We start from the raw sequence: 20,169 nt of genomic DNA, 5'->3' as shown, positions 1-20,169 counted from the left end.
AGGGGACATGTTTCCTCTTTAAATACTTATTAAATTAAACATACAAAACTATCACATGTGGATTGAAAGCAAAAAGGCACATCTGATCTGTAAATGTATTTAAAAAATACTTGTCATCAACAAACAGCACATACAAATGGAAAACATCCACGTTTTAATATCCCAATAAACACATCAATCAACCAATTAAGATGTCTGCAATTGTACTGATGCTAATTGAATGAGATGTTAAATCTGAAAAATAATGTTGACAATTGGAGTATTTAAATATAAAAGAAATTGTAGTTTTTGTATGATCATTTTAAACAATGTAAAACGACCACAGGCTCCAGTGAGTCTTTTTAAGTCAAAGTGAACTCACATGTGGTTAAAGTGAATTCAACTTTGGTCAAAGTAGACTCACATGCATTAAAACTCACCTGTGGCCAAAGTGGACACCCCTGTGTGTGTCTCCTCATCTTCTTTCCTCTCCTGCTCTTCGTTTCCTCGTTGCTCTGACATAACGTTAATCCCAGTTCTGCTATATTGACCTTCTTCTAAATTTGTTTGTGATTATTAAAGAGGAGCAACTTCTGTCATCCTAATTGTTTGATCGGTTACCAGGCAATGCCAGAGTTGCGTTGCAGCAGCCACCAGAAACGTTACTCTCCGTTTCAAGAATTATGTTTTCTTTTAAAGACATTTTCATTATATATAAAGCGTTGTTTGTCATTTGTTTATTGAACTACTGTTTGCAGCTTCTTTTTTTTTTAAATACACGTGGTATATGATGACTTTTTTTAACCCCATATAAATAAAGTATTAATTGTACAGGGAACCAGCAGTCGCGGGAAATATCAGATTAGGTTGGCCACATCATTCTGCTCAGAGGGGTGGCTATGTTATGAAAGTATTTTATTTTTCCATTCAATTATTTATTGTCTTTAGTTATGTTTTTTAACCTATATGTATTCCTTATTCAACTAGTTTTCTTCAATGGAATGTTTTTAATAGCTTCTAAAACTACGGCAATATCTACACTCTAATCACAGATAACCCTATGAACACGCAGTAGTTTCGTCCAGAGTGGCGCGAAATGAAATAGTCCCTCCCATAATAACACCCCTCGCTGCGTCAAGTGGGCCGAACTGCTTGATGAAGAAAGCGGAAATAAAGCTGAGAAAATAAAAGATTTACGCAACACTCTGAAGGCATCTCTCGAGTGGCGGCTTTATTTTGAAAGGCGTTGACCGGACCCGTGCTCTTCGTTTGTCGTCGCTTATCGTGCTTCAGAACCACATGCTGAGCTTTCTGCTGTGTAGCAGAGTGGAAGCGAAACAGTCGAACAAGCGTCTTAATATATATTTGTGTATAGTTTCATATACGACAATATTTGTGGAGTTTATTCTGATATCCGCCCCCAGAAAGGACATTGAAAGTTAAAAGTTAGCGTTGGCAACGATGAGCTGGTAAGTAAACTCGTTTTGCTTCCTATTTTCATGGACGGACACAAGACATCTGTGTCGGTGTAACGTTTACGTTAACGTTTTATCTTAACGTGGCTGTTATCCATGTTGGTCCATTCGGGTGGAGTGTCATGTGTCCTTATATCGTGTTCACAAATATGAATTAGCACCGTGTGAAAACTGTAACTTAAGGTTCTGCAAAGTGACTGGGCGTTGAACCAGCAACCAATAATTGACCCTGTGCTTTTGATTTGTGTCCTCAGCCCTGCTGACAGCGTGAAGGAAGAAAGTCGGAGTCGGTCCCCTCACTGCCCCAAACCCGACGAGTCCGAGGAGCCGCTGGGCACCGCCATGGAGACCGGAGCAGCCAATGGTGAGTCACAAAGGATCCTGGGGAAATCTTTAGTTTTTTTTCACCATAAAACTTCCCTTCTTTTATTGTATCATACGTTTCCAGACATTGTACGTTTTTAATATGTAAAGAATGCATTATTGTAACATATGTTTTATTTTGCATAACTTTCCAGAACGTATGTCTTGATAAAGCCAGGTTAAAAAATCTTGACATATTAGAGTCAAAGTTTGTGTTTTTTTTTTTAGATCTCTTTGTCACTCCATAAAACATACATTAAACAAATCAAATGTGTCATTCTTCCTGGAATATCATGTTGTATCTGTAGAAACCTTCAAAATATAGAGGAATGAAACAGGGAAAGTTTGGTGAATGGAAGTGCTGTTGAAGTTGCGATTTCTGGCTCGGAGAAGAGACCTAATTTAGAGAAAACAGCCTAGGAAGATATCTTTTGTTCTGAAATGTTACGTTAGCTTAACTATTGCTCTTTTGTATTGTTTTATTTTTTGAAGACATCAGTGTGAAATGTGAGAACGAGACAGCCAAGCCGATCATCACCAAGGAGATGGAGGATGAAGAGAAGAAGCTGATGGAGGAAGGGGAGAGGAAAGAGAAAGAGATGATAGAAAAGGTGTGTTTCTTATAAATTCCTCAGGGTGTTTTCTCCCTCTGTTCTCTTCCCCCTTCTGCGTTAAGCTGCATCAAGCTGCATCATGTCTAGGCAGGGTTTTTCCTGCATAGGGAAAATTTGGGCGCGCGCCTAAGCCGTTTTCCCGAACGCCTATGATAAATCCCGAGCGCCTGAGGCAAAAAAAAGTCTGCGATGGAAAAACAAAACAAAAAAAACTGTGTTCATCACGTGCATGTCAGCGAATATGTTCTCAATAGAGATGCACCGATTCGATCGGCGCCGATCCATATCGGCCGATATTCCCATTATCGGTTTTGATCGGCGTTCTCAAAATGGCCGATCAAACTTGGCCGATCAGTTGACGTAACATCTGCGAGAACTATCAGAGACGTTTCAATCGCGGCGCACCCCAACGGAGACGATGCGCCCGGCGAGGGCCGGCAGAGAGAGAGGTCCACGAGGGGATCCTCACGCACCGAGCGGCTTCCCTGTCCCCCGAATTGAATCTCTGGGTCAACTCGGCCGACACACATGTCTGAGCCCCTATATATGGAGGACTCAAAATGACTTAAGTATAAATAAATAAATGCATAAATAAATAAATGCTTAAATAAATATATAAATAAATGCTTAAATAAATATAGGAATTAATAAATATAAGTTATAAATCAACAGGACATCATTAAATAAATATATTTCTTCATTTATTTATTTCTCTATTTACATGTCCACACGTATTTCTTCATTTATTTATGTGTGACATTTACGTGTCCGTATATTCAAATGAGCTGGAGCGGTCCGAACCTCTGTCTAAAGCATGATTGGTCACAGGAGTGTGATGCACCTGGTGTGTTATGCTCTCCTACTTCTGCCTGGCACATGATGCTGAAGTTGACTCGCTCAGCTCACCGTTAGCAGAAGTTAGCCTAGACAGCTTTTTGACTTCAGCCGTTTATCATTTCCAAGTACACTGAGTACAGACTCGTGTTTTCTTGGAGTCTGGTCTTGTGAGTCTGGTCTTGGGAGTCTGGTCTTGAGAGTCCAGACTCGAGGACGCAGCACGGTCTTTCTGGTCTTGTGACGTCACCACATCAACTGTTCTTGCTCATGAATTTACTCCAATTATTCACTGTAAAATACTTTACAGTGGAGTAGAATGTGTTGCGGTGTTCACTGTTGTTTGGCGTAGGCTACGAATAAACGGTAATAACTATACGTCTCGTAGCTTTCCTGACCCAGGGACGCTACAATATGAAGTTATGAATCTTAACCCTCAGTCAAATTGACGTAACGTTATCTTTTAATAAATAATAAACTCTTTGTGCTCTTTAGATCCTCCAAAACCTAATTATATATCATATTTAGCCGCTACGGAGACGTCAGAGCCAGCGGAGCATTTAAAAAAGTCCTGCCGAGATCAGGCTGCTCTCGGCGGCCACACAGCGCGCTGAGCGCCCGGAGCTCAGAGGTCCCGCAAGCAGGACCTCAAATCTCCGTCGCATATCCTTATTAGGCTGAATCTCGATAAACCGACCACAGATTTGATGCTTAAACTACTAACTTCTCGGCTGAAAACATCCTTAAATTACATTCCGTGACTCAACAAAAGTAGTATTTAGAATGTACAGACAAGAATGCATAATAAACGCTGTTCGTCTATAGGTCCAAGTGCTAGGGATCGATTGCTTCTGTCTTGCTCTCCGACTTGACCAATCCTGTTTAACAATGAGGTTCGGACCGCCCAGCTCATTTGAATATACGGACACATAAATGTCACACATAAATAAATGAAGAAATACGTGTGGACACATAAATAGAGATATAAATAAATGAAGAAATGTAGAAATACATTTATTTAATGATGTCCTGTTGAGTTACAACTTATATTTATTCATTCCTGTATTTATACATTTATTCTTGTATTTATTTATTTATTTATACATTTATTTAAGCATTTATTTATTCTTGTATTTATTCATGCATTTATTTATTTATTCATTTATACTTAAGTCATTTTAAGTCCTCCATACATAGACTGATGTTGACAGTAAACGCATAAGATCGGGAGCCCGCGAGGGTTTTGATAAAGTTAGCGGAAGGATTTACGTGAGATAACATCCGGTTTTGCAAAGTTAGCGGAAAGAACCACGTGAAACAACATCCGGTTTTCAAAATAAGATGTCGACAAATCATACACAAGTAAACAATGAACTGATTTTGTATCTTTATAGATCGTTTCTGAGATTTAGCTTAAATTAAGCCAACATTAAAACATTTTTACTGTACCAAGGAAGAGTTTATAAAAATAAAGGTCAGACTTTTGTATGTTAAAAGTCCTGTAAATGGATTTCCCCAAGAGTTCCAGGAAATGAATAATGCAGATGTGTTCCATACATATCTGAAATCCCCTACACTGGCAATCAATCAATTTTAATGTATTAATTAGGACATTTTTCAAAGTAAAAGTCCTAAATGTTTAAAGAAATCGCTAATTTCTTTAATGTTTGAGGTGCTTTATATATGTATTTCCTCATAGTACTAGGCAATAATGCTACACAATAAATAGAATGCTTTAATCGACATCGGCAGATACTGATTTCAGTGATCGGTACCAAAAAACCTGATCGGTGCATCTCTAGTTCTCAATAGTATGTTTCAAGTAGGCTACAGCCGAACCCTCGTTCTGTTTTGATCAATAGTAATCGAGTTGATAAGCGTGTCTTATCTGCTCAATACGCAACTGTGAGGTGCGCGAATAGATAGAGAGACACAGGCAAACATTTTTTTGGGGAGCACCGAAGACCCATTTTGACCCAGGAAAAACCCTGCTAGGCCTTTGTCTATTGAATAGTCCATACCACTGAGCATCAAAATCTGTCTCGTATCAGACTTTATGTCAAAGGTATGACGTTATCATATAAAAAAGAACAAATGTACACAGATTAACATTCTAATTGTTTTCCTTTTATTTTGTCACATGGTAGTTATTTGCATAAAAAAGCACAATTCAAATAAACAGGACATAAATAATGCTTTTATTTCTAAAATAAGGAGGGAAACTTGTCATCAGTAGATAAATAAAATATTATTAGCAGCCCATAGCTAATGCTAGAAAGAGCTCATAATTGCCTAATATATATTGACATCTTTTTTTTTTTACAAGATAACATTTGAACACATCATGATAGTATTAATATAACTTTGCTCAATACTTTAAATGAATCGTGCTTGAACGCAGCACAATGCATCCTCCGTTAAAGTTCGATGTTGCCTCCGATATTTAGCCAAGCAGGACTGTGCTGCCCCACTGGCAGCTAACGCAAGCTTCCGTCAGGGATGTAGGATGATGCACAAGAGTGTTCAACCACAGGTACTACTTGGCACATGTGCCCTTTTTGGAGGAGAACCTAAAGTTGATTATTGAAAGAAAGTCATTCTGGAATAGGTGCAAAGACTTCACATGCCATTGGCACAAGTGTCAAACGTTTTGTTGTTGAAGTATGATTACTTTTTTTTTTGCTCGCCTCTAGGCTCGGCAAACACAGGAGAGGGATTCTCACGACATGCGGTTCAAGAGGCTGCAGCACTTGCTCCAGAAGAGCAACATCTACTCCAAATTCTTGCTGACTAAGATGGAGCAGCAGCAGAGTGAGGTGTGTGGGGGCGGTGTTGGTCGGCTCCTCCTCCTCCTGGCAACAAGCTTAATCGCATGTCCTTTTTATTTCTACCTGCAGGAGAATGTCAAGAAGGAGAGAGTTGAAAAGAAGGCCAAGAAGGTGAGGAATGCTTTAGAGAATTTTTATTTTTAGAATAGCTGAGCATTAAAGTAATGTTCTCACTATATTCATAGACCTTTATGTCTTTTTTTAAAATGCAGAACACAAAAGGTGCAGAGCCTGAGAAAGGTAAGAAGATCTTCTCATATTTACTTTGATGCTAAATGTAGCATGAAATGCTTCAATAAACTCCAGCTTTAAGATATTAATGTTTAGTTTGTTTTACTCTGTTCCTTGTTGGACTAGATACAAAAAAGAGGAAGAGGGATGACGACTACAAAATAGTAGACGTCATGTCAAAAGAGGTAAGAATTTCGACTTCTCTGCCCGCTTTTTTTAGATTTGCCATCTACTGATCTGCTCTCATTGGTTCTGATTGATTTCTGTCTTTCAGGACATCTTGTCGCAAGCCAAGAAAGCAAAAAAGGAGCAAGTGGTAACGGTTCTTTTCTTATTTTGTTCCTCTTTTTTTTAAAGGCAGGATCCCGATTCTTATTCCAACATCAAACTCGTGCTTTCCCCCTGAATACAAAATGTAGCCCAAAAAGGTCACAAAACACCACCGTTCTCTCTTGATAAACATTTCAAGAAACTTTAAAGACATCGTTGTCCTTTTTCGAACCACTCTTCACGTCGGCTTGAATTTGATCCACCGCACCGCTCATTTCAAAAGAAAACGCTTCCCTTGTGAGGCTGTTTAATCGTTATGGAAAACAGTGGTGAATAACACCAGTAGCAAATGCCGTGAGTTGAGCTTTCATCATCATTTTGTTTTGTGTTTTATATTTATTTTCATTGATGCTCTGATGTGCACCGCTGCTGTGATTTTTGAAATTTCCCCACTGTGGGACGAATAAAGGAATATCATAGCATATATCATATCATATAACAGCAGTGACTGTAGTGTTAGCTCACAAGTCACCACATGACCGGTTACTGACAAACAATGTAGTGTTTAAAAGGCCTTTAAAAAAAAAAAAATGTTGTCTGGCTCAATCCACATTAATCACACTGGAGCTACATTACATCACTTCAGTGCTTTCTGTATGCAGGGGAGACACTGTTGCCATAGAAATGCAAACTGATAGAATGTGAACGATACTAACGTTGGAGATTCAGGAGGCATTGTAATCAAACAATCTAATACTGTTATATCGCACAGCCCTAACTTCAAGATATGTAATAATCCGGAAGAGGCAATGGCGGTGTAAACTGTATATAGAAAAGTAGGGTCATTGAATGTGACCCATCCAACTGTACATGTGTACGTCATACTTTTCTAACCAGGACAAGGCGCCGGTCCAGAGGAAACTAGAAGCCGAGGACATCGAGAAGATGTGCGATTCCAATGAGGACATCAAGAACCGCCTGTCGGAGGCGATGCGAGACAACGCCAATCACTTCCTGCACCCCCACAGGAAGGTGAATGGCCAGCCGGTCCCCGCCCAGCAGCCGGAGCTCTTCTCCGGAGGGGTCATGAGGTCGTACCAGATTGAGGGCACCGAGTGGCTGAGGGTGAGTAATTGAAAGCTCCTGATGGTTTACCCGTTTGTTTGTTTATTTAATCAAAGGTGATGTTTGTAGTCCAGTTAACAGATTGAAATCAAGTGAAGTTAGATTGCGTTCTGCGATATATTTAAAGTTACAGCAAGCAACTTTTGACTGTCTCAATTTATTACCCGGGCCTCGATGTGACCACCATCAGAGAGAAGACCGTCTTTTTCTATGTCGCTATTCTTAATGTCATGCGAAACCAGATGAAATCGAGCAGTTTCTGGTCAGACCCAGATCCGGCTTTGACCTGCCGTTGGTAGCACTGGTAGGAGGGCGGAGGAACCAGAACCAAGACTATACTAATATCTAATCTAATACAGAGTAGACTGAAGAAAATCTGATGCTCAGAAAAACACCATCGCTTTTATTCACAGGAACGGTCAGAATCAACACAAAGTGAAAGCTCCTTGTTGTGACTTTAAGAGAGGACAATAGAAATCCTACATTCAACTTTGGTGCTGTTGGCATCAAGTGATGTAGCAAGTGTGTGTGTGTGTCACTTATCGAATAAAGCTGCAGATACTTGATTGTCGCAGCGTTTTCCTACAGCTTTCTTCAACAGAGTGGAAAAGCGTTTGTGAAAAGTTTCACAAAAAATGTATTTATGCCTCGATAATAAATGCGTGCTGAAGATTTAGTCCTGTTTTTTTCTTCTCAGATGCTGTGGGAGAACGGCATCAACGGCATCCTGGCCGACGAGATGGGACTGGGGAAGACCATCCAGTGCATCGCTCACATCGCCATGATGATAGAGAAGAAAGTGTTGGGCCCCTTCCTGGTGGTGGCCCCACTCTCCACTCTGCCCAACTGGATGAGAGAATTCAAGCGCTTCACACCAGAGGTAGGAGGGGACTCGCAGAACTGTGGATGGCTTTCTTTGTGTGACCGGTCCCTGAAACGCATACGAGTTGTTGATTTTCAGGTGTCAAATAGTTCTGTTGTAATTCAGCGGTGTGACCAGCGTCTCCTGTCTGTCCCAGGTGTCGGTGCTGCTCTACCACGGCCCGCAGAGGGCCAAGACGCTGAAGCAGATCCGCAGACCTCAGGGGACCCTCAGCATGTGCCCTGTGGTGCTCACCTCTTTCGAGATTGCCATGAGAGACAGAAAATGTCTACAGGTAGGATTAGGGCTGCAACTAACGATTATTTTAATCGTCGATTAATCTGTCTTTTGTTTTTTCGGATGAATTGGAAAATAATAATAAAAAAGCAATCATTTCCAACCCTTTATTCAAAAACAGAACTGACAAGGCTGTACTCGCGGGAGTTTACTCGCCCGACTATTTGCGGTTTATTCGCGTCGGAGAGGGGCGTGGCTTATCTCTGTTGCTTGACTCCCTAGAAACGGTTAGCATTTTCTCCATCCACCACGGAAGATTGAACCACTATTTCTGCGTTACGCTCGAATCTACTCACATGCTGATTTCTCTGCCTCCGCCATGTGTTTCAGAACAACATTACGGGTCTGATGATCTTTCCTCTACCTACGCTTTTTTGATGCTAAAACATCTACGCGACTTATTGAGTGGCGTAATAATGGAGCGGCACGATGAATCGTTAATGAAATTCATTTCGCTTTTAATAATCACATTTTATCGATTCGTTGTTGCAGCCCTCGGTGGCATCCCGTCTCTTGTTTTTAGAGGGACTAGAATACTATAATTGTAGTTTTGTATAGAGTGCTGCTTCAACGTATTAACCACAGCTTCCGCTGAAACCATTACCTCGTCAATCCGCCAGCTATAAGTAGGGGGGAAGCTATACTCTTAATCTTAATGACATCTTAATCAAGATGATCATCATAGTACGTTTTTATCCAAAGAACCATCTTGGATAACAATAACTAAGTAAAAAGATAACATTTAGAATTTGCAAGGGTTATTATTTACATTCATTATGGAACCGAGGTGAAAGAAATAGTTTTTTAAGAAAAATGCTTTTCTGTTTTCCCATCCGACTGTCCTCATGAGTGTCGTGTAAGAAGCCGTTTCTCTGCTCCGCTCCAGCGCTTCCAGTGGAAGTACCTGATAGTGGACGAGGGCCACAGGATCAAAAACCTCAACTGCCGGCTGGTGCGGGAGCTGAAGTTGCTGCCGACCGACAACAAGCTGCTGCTGACCGGCACACCGCTGCAGAACAACCTGGCCGAGCTCTGGTCCCTCCTCAACTTCCTTCTGCCAGAAGTCTTTGACGACCTCAAGAGGTGCGGAGCCACGACGGATTAGTTGTTGTTACCGAGTGCTGGCACCAGTGACATATTTATGCCAATATGTAACGATGTGTATCAGTCATTTAAAAACGGTTTACAATGTTTTGATAACTCCTCCTAACCTCAGGGGTGTGTAAAAAAAAAATGTATCTAATTGAATGAGACTTTTGCGCGACTGACTAGCCGCACTGTAAACCGTAAAACCACACTTCACCGTTTGTGGATCTTAAAGCTGACGCAGTGACAGGAAGAGATGCGTGTTTGTGGTGGGCAAAAACTTGGTCTTCATTTCCAAAACGATGGCACTGATGTCTAAAGATCATAATTTACTCAATGAACGTCATTCAAAAAGACTTGAAACTAAAGATTGAGACCAAAACAAGTCTCTTCTCCATTTTGCTTCAGCGACGTCACCAGTGCTCCACTTTATTCAAGGGAAACTTGTCCCTGCAAATTCCCTGTCGCCTCCCCCGTTATAGTGTGGCCAAAAAAAATTCCTCTGTATTCGCTCAGCTCTCAAGCTCACCCACTGTTTAGCGGTCCAATCAAATGAAAAGGATTTCTTTTGTAGCTGGACACTGCTTCAATCGGTTCGGTTGGATGTGACCTCGAAGGTTCATTTATGTCGCCGACGGTTCAGCTTTAACCCCTTGTCCGCCTGTCTGCTGCGCAGCTTCGAGTCGTGGTTCGACATCAGCACCATTGGTGAAGCGGAGACCGTGGTGGCTACTGAGCGTGAGCAGAACATCCTGAGCATGCTGCACCAGGTCAGTCCTCCTGAACCATCACTGCACTGTGCAACCAAGGGCAGAGAGCGAGAGAGAGCGAGAGAGAGAGACTTTATTCCGTAACATATCACGTTATGAACTGAATTATTAACATGCATATAGACTTTATTTAAATTAAATGGTGACTATCATAGTAAAATGATTTGATTGATCAAACACAAAGCAAACTTTTCTCTAGCGTGTGACGGTTTCATAACAGTCAATGCACGGACATGAATTTGCGTTTGTCAGTATTTGCATAACGTCACGTCGAGAAATGGCGGAATAAATTATTGACGTGGTTTATGGTCATCCAGAGCAGATTCATACAGGGTAAATATAACAAATAATACCGCTGGCGTAAATGATCCTAGATTACATTGTTTTGAGTGTAGATGGAGCAGCTGCCATGTTAACGTAGCCGAGCACTGACTGATCGGAACTCCATGACCTACAAACGAGCATTTTACAAGGCGTCTCGTTCTCTCGCTGACGGTCCTGCCGAAGCATTCTTTATTATGATTTTCGGCATTTAGTACACTTTATGCACCTGGGTAAATTTCTTTTAAATTTGCCCCAAACGTCCTCCTGGACTCGAATGTGGAACCAATTTAGAATTGTGTTGGTGAAAGGTGTGCAAAACATTTGTCTCTCCTTTTGATGTGAACCCAGCATTTGGGTTTTCTGTGCACGCAGGTGAAAAAGAAGAGAGATTTCTTTTTTCTAAAGGTTTTCTCATCGTTTCAGATCCTGACTCCGTTCCTGTTGAGGAGGCTGAAGTCCGACGTTACGCTGGAGATTCCTCCGAAGAAGGAGATCATTGTGTACGCTCCTCTGACGGCCAAACAGGAGGCCTTTTACACCGCCACGGTCAACAAAACCATCGCCAAGATGCTGGGCCAGGAAAAGGTAAGGATTGTGAATTGGTCTCTGTGGGTTTGTTCTCTATCGGTTCTGTTGTTAAATACTCTTTTGAACCTTTTGTCAGGGCAGAATATGCTGATAAGTTAAAATTCCATTCTGCAAATGTCTTTCTTTCTTTAAATCATTTTATTTTATGTCTTTGACGGAATCTTCTTCCTTTCTCAAGATAAAGTTTATTTTTATGTCTAATCTGAAACACGAGTTGGGTCGTTCCAAAGAGCTTAAATGGTTGGCGAGCTTGGGCCTTCGTCACTGCAGTCGAGTAAAGAGCCGGAATGGTCTTGGTTCATTCAGACGGAGGCTCCCGTGGTGTTGACGCCAAGTGGGCGGCCGAAGCGCGGCAGCAGAAAGCTGGTGGACTACAAAGAGCGAGACGGGGACACGCCGTACGACCTGGAGAAATATCTGGAGAAGGTTCGCAAGGAGCACGAGCAGAGGTCAGCGCACATCCCAAATAAAATGAATAGATAACTCAACGTGGGTTTCATTTATCTACCTTATTAATATCACTTGCTTATTGATTTTATTTCAATAATCTCAATAGTCTGTTTTTGTGCTCAGCCGTGTAAACTGTACGTTTAGAAAGCATCCAAAGTTATCTTTATTGTCAATTTTCCAATGTTGAACATACAGAAAATCTAAAAAAAAACATACAGAAAACATACAGAAAATCCAAAAAAAAATCTCTGTTATCCGACATAAAGTGAAATATTTGTATCAAGTGATAAAGTGGGGCTGCACGGTGGTGTCGTGGCTAGCACTGTCGCCTCACAGCAAGAGGGCCGTGGGTTCAATTCCCGGTCTGGCGGTCCTTCTGTGTGGAGTTTGCATGTTCTCCCCGTGGCAGCGTGGGTTCCCTCCGGGTTCTTTGGCTTCCTCCCACAGTCCAAAGACATGCAGTCAGGTTAATTGACCTCTAAATTGCCCGTAGGTGTGAAAGTGAGCGTGAATGGTTGTCTGTCTCTGTGTCCTGAGATGGACTGGCGGCCCGTCCAGGGTGAACCCTGCCTTCGCCCTATGTCAGCTGGGATCGGCTCCAGCGCCCCTAAAGAAGGATAAGCAGTTTGGATCATGGATGAATGGAATGGAAGTGATAAAGTAACAACAAAGAACATTTAGACGACATACATTTGACAAATTAAGAACGAAAAAAAAAGTCTCTGTGTCTGTACAGGAGCAGCAGACGAACAGAGTTTTTTGCAGCGTTTGACAAAGGAGTGGGAGAGTGGGGAGAGAGTTCAGCTTCCTGACAGCCCGGTGTACGAAGCTGTTGGACAGGCTGGTGGTGCGAGCCCGGAGGCTCCGGTATCCTCCCAGACGGCAGGAGGCTGATTCTTCAACAACCGTTCCATGCTTTGAAGCCTACAAAGACGATCTCCACGATCACACGAAAAGCATAACCTGCGCGGCTGCACGTCACTCTTAAGAGCTGTTTGTTGTGCGGTTGTTGTTGTTCTTTTTTTTGCGCCCTCTCATCCTAACGACCTCAATGTTAAAGCTTGGAAGGTGCGCTCGAAATTGAGAGCGAAATTGTCTGTGCAGGCAGGCTGCGAGAAGCCGGCAGATATCTCTTCTTTCTGCCGTAAATATTTTACATTTAGGGGTACCCGGAGCTTTAGTAACAGCTTCTGGGCGACACGGCAAAAACAAACGGTCGCAGGGAACCGCCGGACCGCAAAACTAAACGGTGGTGTTGGAATCTGTCTGATGCAGCTTTCCCTTACTTTCCGCTTGCATGAGGTAACTAAGCATTAATTACCTTTGCATTGAAAATGTGTATTTATTTTTTTGTATGCGTGTTACTCGCATAACTCAAAAAGTATTAAACCGAATCGCATGAAATTTGGTGGGATGATTGGTTATTATCCGGGGACCATTTGACTAGATTTTGCGATAGATCGGGTCAAAGGTCAAGGTCATGAAAAGGTCAATCTTCTTTTTACCATAGCGCGGTCAATTTGTATCCAATTGGCATGCAACTAATGCCAAAATGTTCATACTTCAATGCCCAATCTTGTGATATGCGAAGGTATGCGCTCTACCGAGTGCCCGTTCTAGTTGCTTATAAATTATTTCGCACAGGATGGCAACAAATTTAAATATTTAAAATGTGGACATCGAGGCTGTCTCCCGTTGGCCAGGTTTCCCTGTCGGCCTCGCCTGCTTTCGTCGCCCTGCTCTCGTCCTCTTGCGTAACGTCCTTCTTGCCGTCGGCCTGATTCCACGGCGTCGTTTGACTCCTCTCGTCCCCTCCAGCTCGTCTCCAGTGCCGGATGTCCAGAGTCCGCTGAACGCCCATATAAACCTGAAGCTGCGGAACATTCTCATGCTGCTGAGGAAAACGTGTAACCACCCCTACCTGGTGGAGTACCCCCTCGACCCCGCCACACAGGAGTTCAAGGTAACAGTTGGAGCTACAGGTGCCGTTTGAACTGTGGAGCGTTGGTTTTGATTCCCCTCGTCACACTTGTGTGTGTGTGTGTGTGTGTGTGTGTGTGTGTGTGTGTGTGTGTGTGTGTGTGTGTGTGTGTGTGTGTGTGTGTGTGTGTGTGTGTGTGTGTGTGTGTGTGTGTGTGTGTGTGTGCGTCCTGCAGATTGACGAAGAGCTGGTGCAGACCTCTGGCAAGTTTCTCATACTGGACAGACTGCTGCCTGCACTGAAGGATCGGGGACACAAGGTGAACCATGACACATGTCATCCAACGTAAAGAATGAAGTCTTTTAAGATAACTAATAATAATAATAACTTTATTTATATAGCACCTTTAAAAACAATGTTTACAAAGTGCTCCACAGAGAGTCAAAGCAAAACAAGTGGAATAGCAAGAAACCAATATTACATTTAAAAGTATCTATTAAAGTAAAATAAAAAATTAATTAATTAAAAACCAAATAAATTAGAAACTAATGACGCTACCCCTGCTCTGTTGTGGCCGTCGTACTTTCATTTAACCCCCGCTAAGTCTGGTAGGATGTGTTTACTGTATGGGGAAATCAGTTATACCCTCTTTTCGTTCCACCAAAATGTGCATGTATTGGAAGAGAAACGAGCTGAAATCGGCAACGGACTTTTCCTAGTTGGAGTACGACGTGCCGTTGCACTGGCCTTTGTTTGTTTTCTTTTTCTGGCGTTGTAACGTTTGACGGCCGGCACCGGAAGCTGGGTTAGCAAACAGTGACAACGTTACTGGTTACTTATTCAGTCTCCCCTTCAAACTCTCAAACCAGAGTTGGTGATTGTCGCAACGGCGGCGAAACTACTTTTCTCTTTTGGTGTCCGTCGAGTTTGAATGAAGCGTGTTTTCAGTCAGTCGGCGAGGTCAAATGTCCGTTGTCTGAATGGAGGTCTGGTGGTTTTGAGAACAACATAACACCTGCAGTTCTCCGTCAAATTATTCTAAACGTAGTGTATACTGATCTAAACTTATCCTTTTGGTTATTTCCAAACTAACATTGACTCGGCCAGCGCTAGCTTTCCCATCACGGATGGAGTTGACTTCTTAAGTCCAACAAGAGCTGTACTTCTCCAACGGGTTTAAATCTACTTGAATGTTATTGTCACTCCTGGCGATCAACATAAATACGATCATCACAGAGCATTTCTTGCAATAAAAAGCTAATATATATGATAGTTAATGTAAAATTCACGCCTTTCAAAGACTTGTGTGTATTACCATCATAATTATGCAGTGAAGCAGTGTGTGAGCTCTGTGAGCTCTACTGCTACGTGTCAACCATGCTGTTTGTTGTTTAGAGGAGGTCGAGGAGAAGGTCACCATGCTCTGCGTTTTCTGGCCACCACCCCACTCTTTGGACGGGATTGATTTTTTTCTCAGAAAAAACATTTAGCGAATTTCAATGTTCGGGACACGAGAGTCAGAAATGTTATGTCTGAAGTATATTTTCATCATTATTGTGTTTACTTTTTGGAATTTTCATCATTATTTTCATGAATATTGTGTTTCTGACTTGCTTGTGTGGTTGACTCCGTTGCGGTGCAGGTTCTGATCTTCAGTCAGATGACGTCCATCCTTGACATCCTGGTGGATTACTGCTATCTGCGGGGCTTCCAGTACAGCCGACTAGACGGCAGCATGTCCTTCTCCGATCGAGAGGAGAACGTGAGTTTTGGAACTACGAGCTCAGCGGACCTCGGAGCGCCTCCGTCATTGATGTGTTCATCGGGTTGTTTGTTGTCGTCCTCCAGATGACCAAGTTCTCTGAAGATCCTGAGGTGTTCCTCTTCCTGTTGAGCACCAGAGCCGGAGGACTCGGGATCAACCTGACGGCCGCTGACACCGTTATCATCTTCGACAGCGACTGGGTGTGTGCAGATTATCAAACCGTGTGTGTGTGGTAAACCTGTTTCTGAAAACGCTGTGTGCTGATGCCTCGCTCCGCCGGTCTCAGAACCCCCAGGCAGACCTGCAGGCTCAGGACCGCTGCCACCGAATCGGGCAGACCAAACCGGTGGTCGTGTACCGGCTGGTCACGGCCAACACAATCGACCAGAAGATCCTGGAGAGGGCCTCTGCCAAGAGGAAGCTGGAGCAGATGGTCATCCACAAGAGTGAGTGGCGGCACTTCAAAGAGGATAAAAAAACAAATCTGTTTTGGCTCAAGTATCTCAAAAACAATCGAATACGTCTCTGGTAGCGGCAGCTATCACAGTCGGCCTGCCTTAAAGCTTACCCTGCTTTATGGTCAATTTTAATCCAAGTTGACCATCATTTATTAAATGAGCATCATGTTGTATTGAAGAAGACTTCAAACTAGAACGGGCACTCGGTAGAGCGCATACCTTCGCCGCAGCCACTTTTTTGGTACTTGGCATGAGAGTGTGGGGAGCTTGATGTCATGTGAACATGTTGGCATTAGTTGCATGCCAATTGGATAAGAATTGACCGCACTATGGTAAAAAGAAGAGTTTGACCTTTTCATGACCTTTGACCCGCTCGATCCCAAAATCTAATCAAATGGTCCCCGGATAATAACCAATCATCCCACCAAATTTCATGCGATTCGGTTTAATACTTTTTGAGTTATGCGAGTAACACACAAACACACACACATACAAATAAATAAATAAATACACAGCGATCAAAACATAACCTTCCGCAGAATGCGAAGGAAACTAGCGATTGAGACCATAAACTCATGTTTACAATGTTCACTGAGCTAAATGCCTGGTTTGAACCAGTGGAGGGCAGTCGCTATGCATATTTGTAACATGTAGAATCCAAATACTTTGCACTTAAATGTTAAGGTTGAATCCGTTAACGACGATACCGTAAATGGGTTGCAGCTGAAAACCACAGGAGAGTGGTATTATTTTCCACCGCGCAAACCAGTGCGATCTTATCAAGCGCCGCAGTTTGAACTGCGAGCACTGGGTGCTCTGAAGTATTGTTCGAATGTGGACTCGCGATGACGGTTTGTCTCGTGCTGCCGTCCTCCACAGATAAGTTCAAAGGCGGGAAGGCCGACCTCAGCCTCAGCAAGAGCTGCATCGATCTGGATGAGCTGATGTTGCTGCTCAAAGCCAGAGGCACGGAGAAGTAAGGAGTCCTCCTCCGCAAGACAAACGAAAACGTGCCTTTTCTTAAACGGGAGCGAAGTGAAGGGTGACGGTTGTCTCTTTGTCCCACTCAGGGAGGTGACAGCGTCGAGGGGGAAGGTGATCAGCGACAAGGACCTGGAGCTTCTGCTGGATCGCAGCGACTTGTTGGGTGAGGAGACCAGACACCGTGATCTGTGGATCTATTTGTTGTTATCAATGAGTGATGATCAGTGGGTTACGGTAGAAGCACCTCAGTAAGGGGCGGATCACACCGCTTCAATGGAGACGTGGAGCTCTTGCTCTGCTGTAATATGAGGAGGAGGGGAACGTTCCATGGTTTATCGTGAGCAACTACAGCTAATATCAATGTCAGTTGTATGCCATCTATCGGCATACAAAACAGGACATCAGTGGTTTTGCGGGCAGCTGATTGGACCTCAGCTCTTCAAGGCCCGTTCGGGTTTAATATGTCGCCACATTTTTAGGTGCCATGTGTAAACCCAATTGACAAAGGGATAAGATTAAATTAAAAGTGTCCGACAAAACGAAGAGAGAACATTTTGACGAAAGGTTGAATAGTGTTGGGGGCAAATAAAACTGGACTAAAACAGTTAGAGTTCAGATTTTTTTTATTTATAAAAATGACTAAAATGTGGGGCAAAACTAATAAGCACATTTTGTCTTTAGTCTAATCTCAAAACGGTTTCCAAAATTGATTGACGCTCTTGTGTAAAATAGTGCTCTGCCTAATATAGTGTAACCACTTATAGGTAATGCAACATATGCACCAGTAGATATTGATATCTGTGTTGGTCTCTATTCATGTTGTTGTTGTTGTTGTTGTTTTGGCCGATAGTTTTTCTTAAAGCAATATTGTCAGTAGGGGAATTTCAACAGGGCCAAACCCTAAAGTGAACCATATGTGGCATGCAGAAGACAAAATGTTTGTTAATCTTTTTTTCTTTTCTTTAGCCGCACAACAAGATAATCTAACTAGATGGATAATAGAAACTACTTCCTTCTGTACACATGACATCTATTCTTCTGTCCATCCGGGGAGGGGGATCCGCCTCTGTTGCTCTCCTGAAGGTTTCTTCCCTTTTTTCCTTGTCAAAGGGTTTTTTGAGAGTTTTTCCTGATCCGATGTGAAGTCCTGGGACAGGGATGTCTATGTGTACAGATTGTAAAGCACTCTGAGGCAAATCTGTAAACGCAACACAAAAACTCTGGACACACCCCCACCGCTAGTTGCGTCACATGTTGGCACAGGCAGGTTACAAGCGTCTGAAACTGTCATTGTTAATAATGATTTGCTCAAAGCCTTCTATACCTTTTGCTGTATTTGGTCGTATAGCCTCAGTGCTACAGTAATAAACGCACACAAAAAGAAATTCTGACCAACAAATACAGCGAAATTTATAGAAGCTACAAACCACTCATAAGCCACCGAAAAGCTGAAATGTCCTCTCTAAATCGTGAAGATTTGATATTGTTTTATGATACACTTCTCAGACTGCCTAAGCGTGAACGAGATGATTTCATCAATTAGTGAATTGCGTGACTTTTAAATCCCACAGAGAGGATTTAAAAGACTGGGAAAAGTGTGAAGAGTGTGAACCCAGGAGGAAAAGGACTATTAGCGTTACTGCTGCCACCCAGTGTTTTTTTTCTTCTTTTTTTTCTTTTCACACCTGGGTCTTTTGTTATGGTTTAGTTACTTTCACAAAGACTTGTGCATTATTACATCGTCAAAGAAAAGGTCTCAAAGAAGGTGGCGCAAGACCAGATCCAAATTTGTATTTTGTGATTCCGGGCTATGCAAAATGAATTTAACTTAACTTAACTTTGGTACTTTGACTTAAACTTTACTTTAACTTAACTTAAACTTTACTTAAACATAACTTTTCCTCAACTTAAGTGTTGGTCATTAGGGTGAACTGATCCTTCAAACGTCACAGTACACTTTCTATTTACATTGATAACTAATTGCAGGTTTTAACATTGTGAATCATTTCTTACCTGTGCTGATTTTGGGGCGGTGAGCTTTTCACCGTTCTTAAACCAGCGAGCTCATGTCAAATACGACTTGTGTTTTCAGACAAAGCAAAGGAGAACACGAAGAAAGAGAAGGTGGGCGTCTTCAGAGTGATCGATGCCAAAGATTCGTCGGAGATCACGATGACCTGAGACCACTGTCGGCGTGCAGATATAAACTCGTGACCGCAGTTCCCTTCTGACGAAAAGAAAAACAAACCTCAAGGTGCACCCGGATGGCTCGCAACTGTAGAAGAGAAAATATCCCGAAAACTGCTGTTTGTAGACTTCTTCCTGTCTTTTATTTTAACTGTCTCGATAGTAAGAATGTCTTTTTGTTGTTTAACCACTGTACCCTCTACTGTATTAAGTTGTGACTATCTGTTAGGTTCTTGATGGCCACCGCTGATGTTTCAATAATTTTCATGCTAAAAGTTGTCGAAAGAGAGATTCTGTTTGCTGCGATCCAAATGTGTTGAGATGACTGGCTGGATGCTTTCTTCACTTTCAGGTAGTTCACTTAGAGCGTGATTCTTTTTGTTGAGACTTCTCCGGCGGTTCTCTCAACGTGTTCCACACACCTGTTGTCACTAGTTGTGACACGTTCTAGTCGGGTTAGTCGACCATTTCAAAGCACTTTCCTGCAGGTTAAGCATACATGTCTTTTTTATATATAAATAAACTATGATGTCAGAACTTATGTTGTGGTTTTTCGTTGCTTAAAACAGTGTGACAGGTTCAGATTTATTGTATTGAGTAGAAGCCCCATGCATTTTGTAAACTACAAATCAGGAAATCAACATACACGTATTGTCAAATATAACCATGCTTTTCTTGGAATGTTGTCCCAGCATAAAGACATAGTATAAAAATCAAATAATTATATATATATACACACACACACACACAAAGATTGA

At 42.3% G+C, this 20,169-nt stretch overlaps 1 protein-coding gene across 2 annotated transcripts; it reads left to right on the top strand.

The window, feature by feature from the left end:
• The first annotated feature begins 1,297 nt into the window (after window positions 1–1,297).
• hells (helicase, lymphoid specific) lies at window positions 1,298–19,952 on the top strand. 2 transcript variants are annotated; one of them, XM_056436025.1, is made up of 23 exons: window positions 1,298–1,448; window positions 1,709–1,818; window positions 2,310–2,428; window positions 5,959–6,081; window positions 6,163–6,204; window positions 6,306–6,333; window positions 6,451–6,509; window positions 6,599–6,640; window positions 7,492–7,719; window positions 8,417–8,599; window positions 8,739–8,876; window positions 9,765–9,961; window positions 10,641–10,734; window positions 11,482–11,643; window positions 11,953–12,095; window positions 13,915–14,059; window positions 14,253–14,336; window positions 15,660–15,779; window positions 15,866–15,982; window positions 16,069–16,228; window positions 17,120–17,216; window positions 17,311–17,387; window positions 19,317–19,952. In XM_056436025.1, exons 1-23 carry the CDS (start codon window positions 1,441–1,443, stop codon window positions 19,403–19,405), a joined length of 2,565 nt encoding a protein of 854 aa, XP_056292000.1. In that variant the 5' UTR covers window positions 1,298–1,440; the 3' UTR covers window positions 19,406–19,952. The 2 variants fall into 2 exon arrangements, with proteins under 2 accessions (XP_056292000.1, XP_056291999.1); XM_056436024.1 differs by having other exon boundaries at window positions 6,279–6,333.
• The last annotated feature ends 217 nt before the right edge of the window (window positions 19,953–20,169 follow it).

The sequence above is a fragment of the Pseudoliparis swirei genome, chromosome 17 (assembly GCF_029220125.1).
Source record: "Pseudoliparis swirei isolate HS2019 ecotype Mariana Trench chromosome 17, NWPU_hadal_v1, whole genome shotgun sequence".
In the NCBI taxonomy this organism is placed as follows: Eukaryota; Metazoa; Chordata; class Actinopteri; order Perciformes; family Liparidae; genus Pseudoliparis; species Pseudoliparis swirei.
The sequence above is the reverse complement of the archived record's forward strand: the minus strand, read 5'-3'. Positions and strand labels throughout refer to the sequence as shown.

Coding starts and splice junctions, on each gene's coding strand:
- hells (XM_056436024.1), top strand. Junction 1,819..2,309: donor GGAGACCGGAGCAGCCAATG/GTGAGTCACAAA, acceptor TATTTTTTGAAG/ACATCAGTGTGAAATGTGAG. Junction 12,096..13,914: donor CGCAAGGAGCACGAGCAGAG/GTCAGCGCACAT, acceptor CGTCCCCTCCAG/CTCGTCTCCAGTGCCGGATG.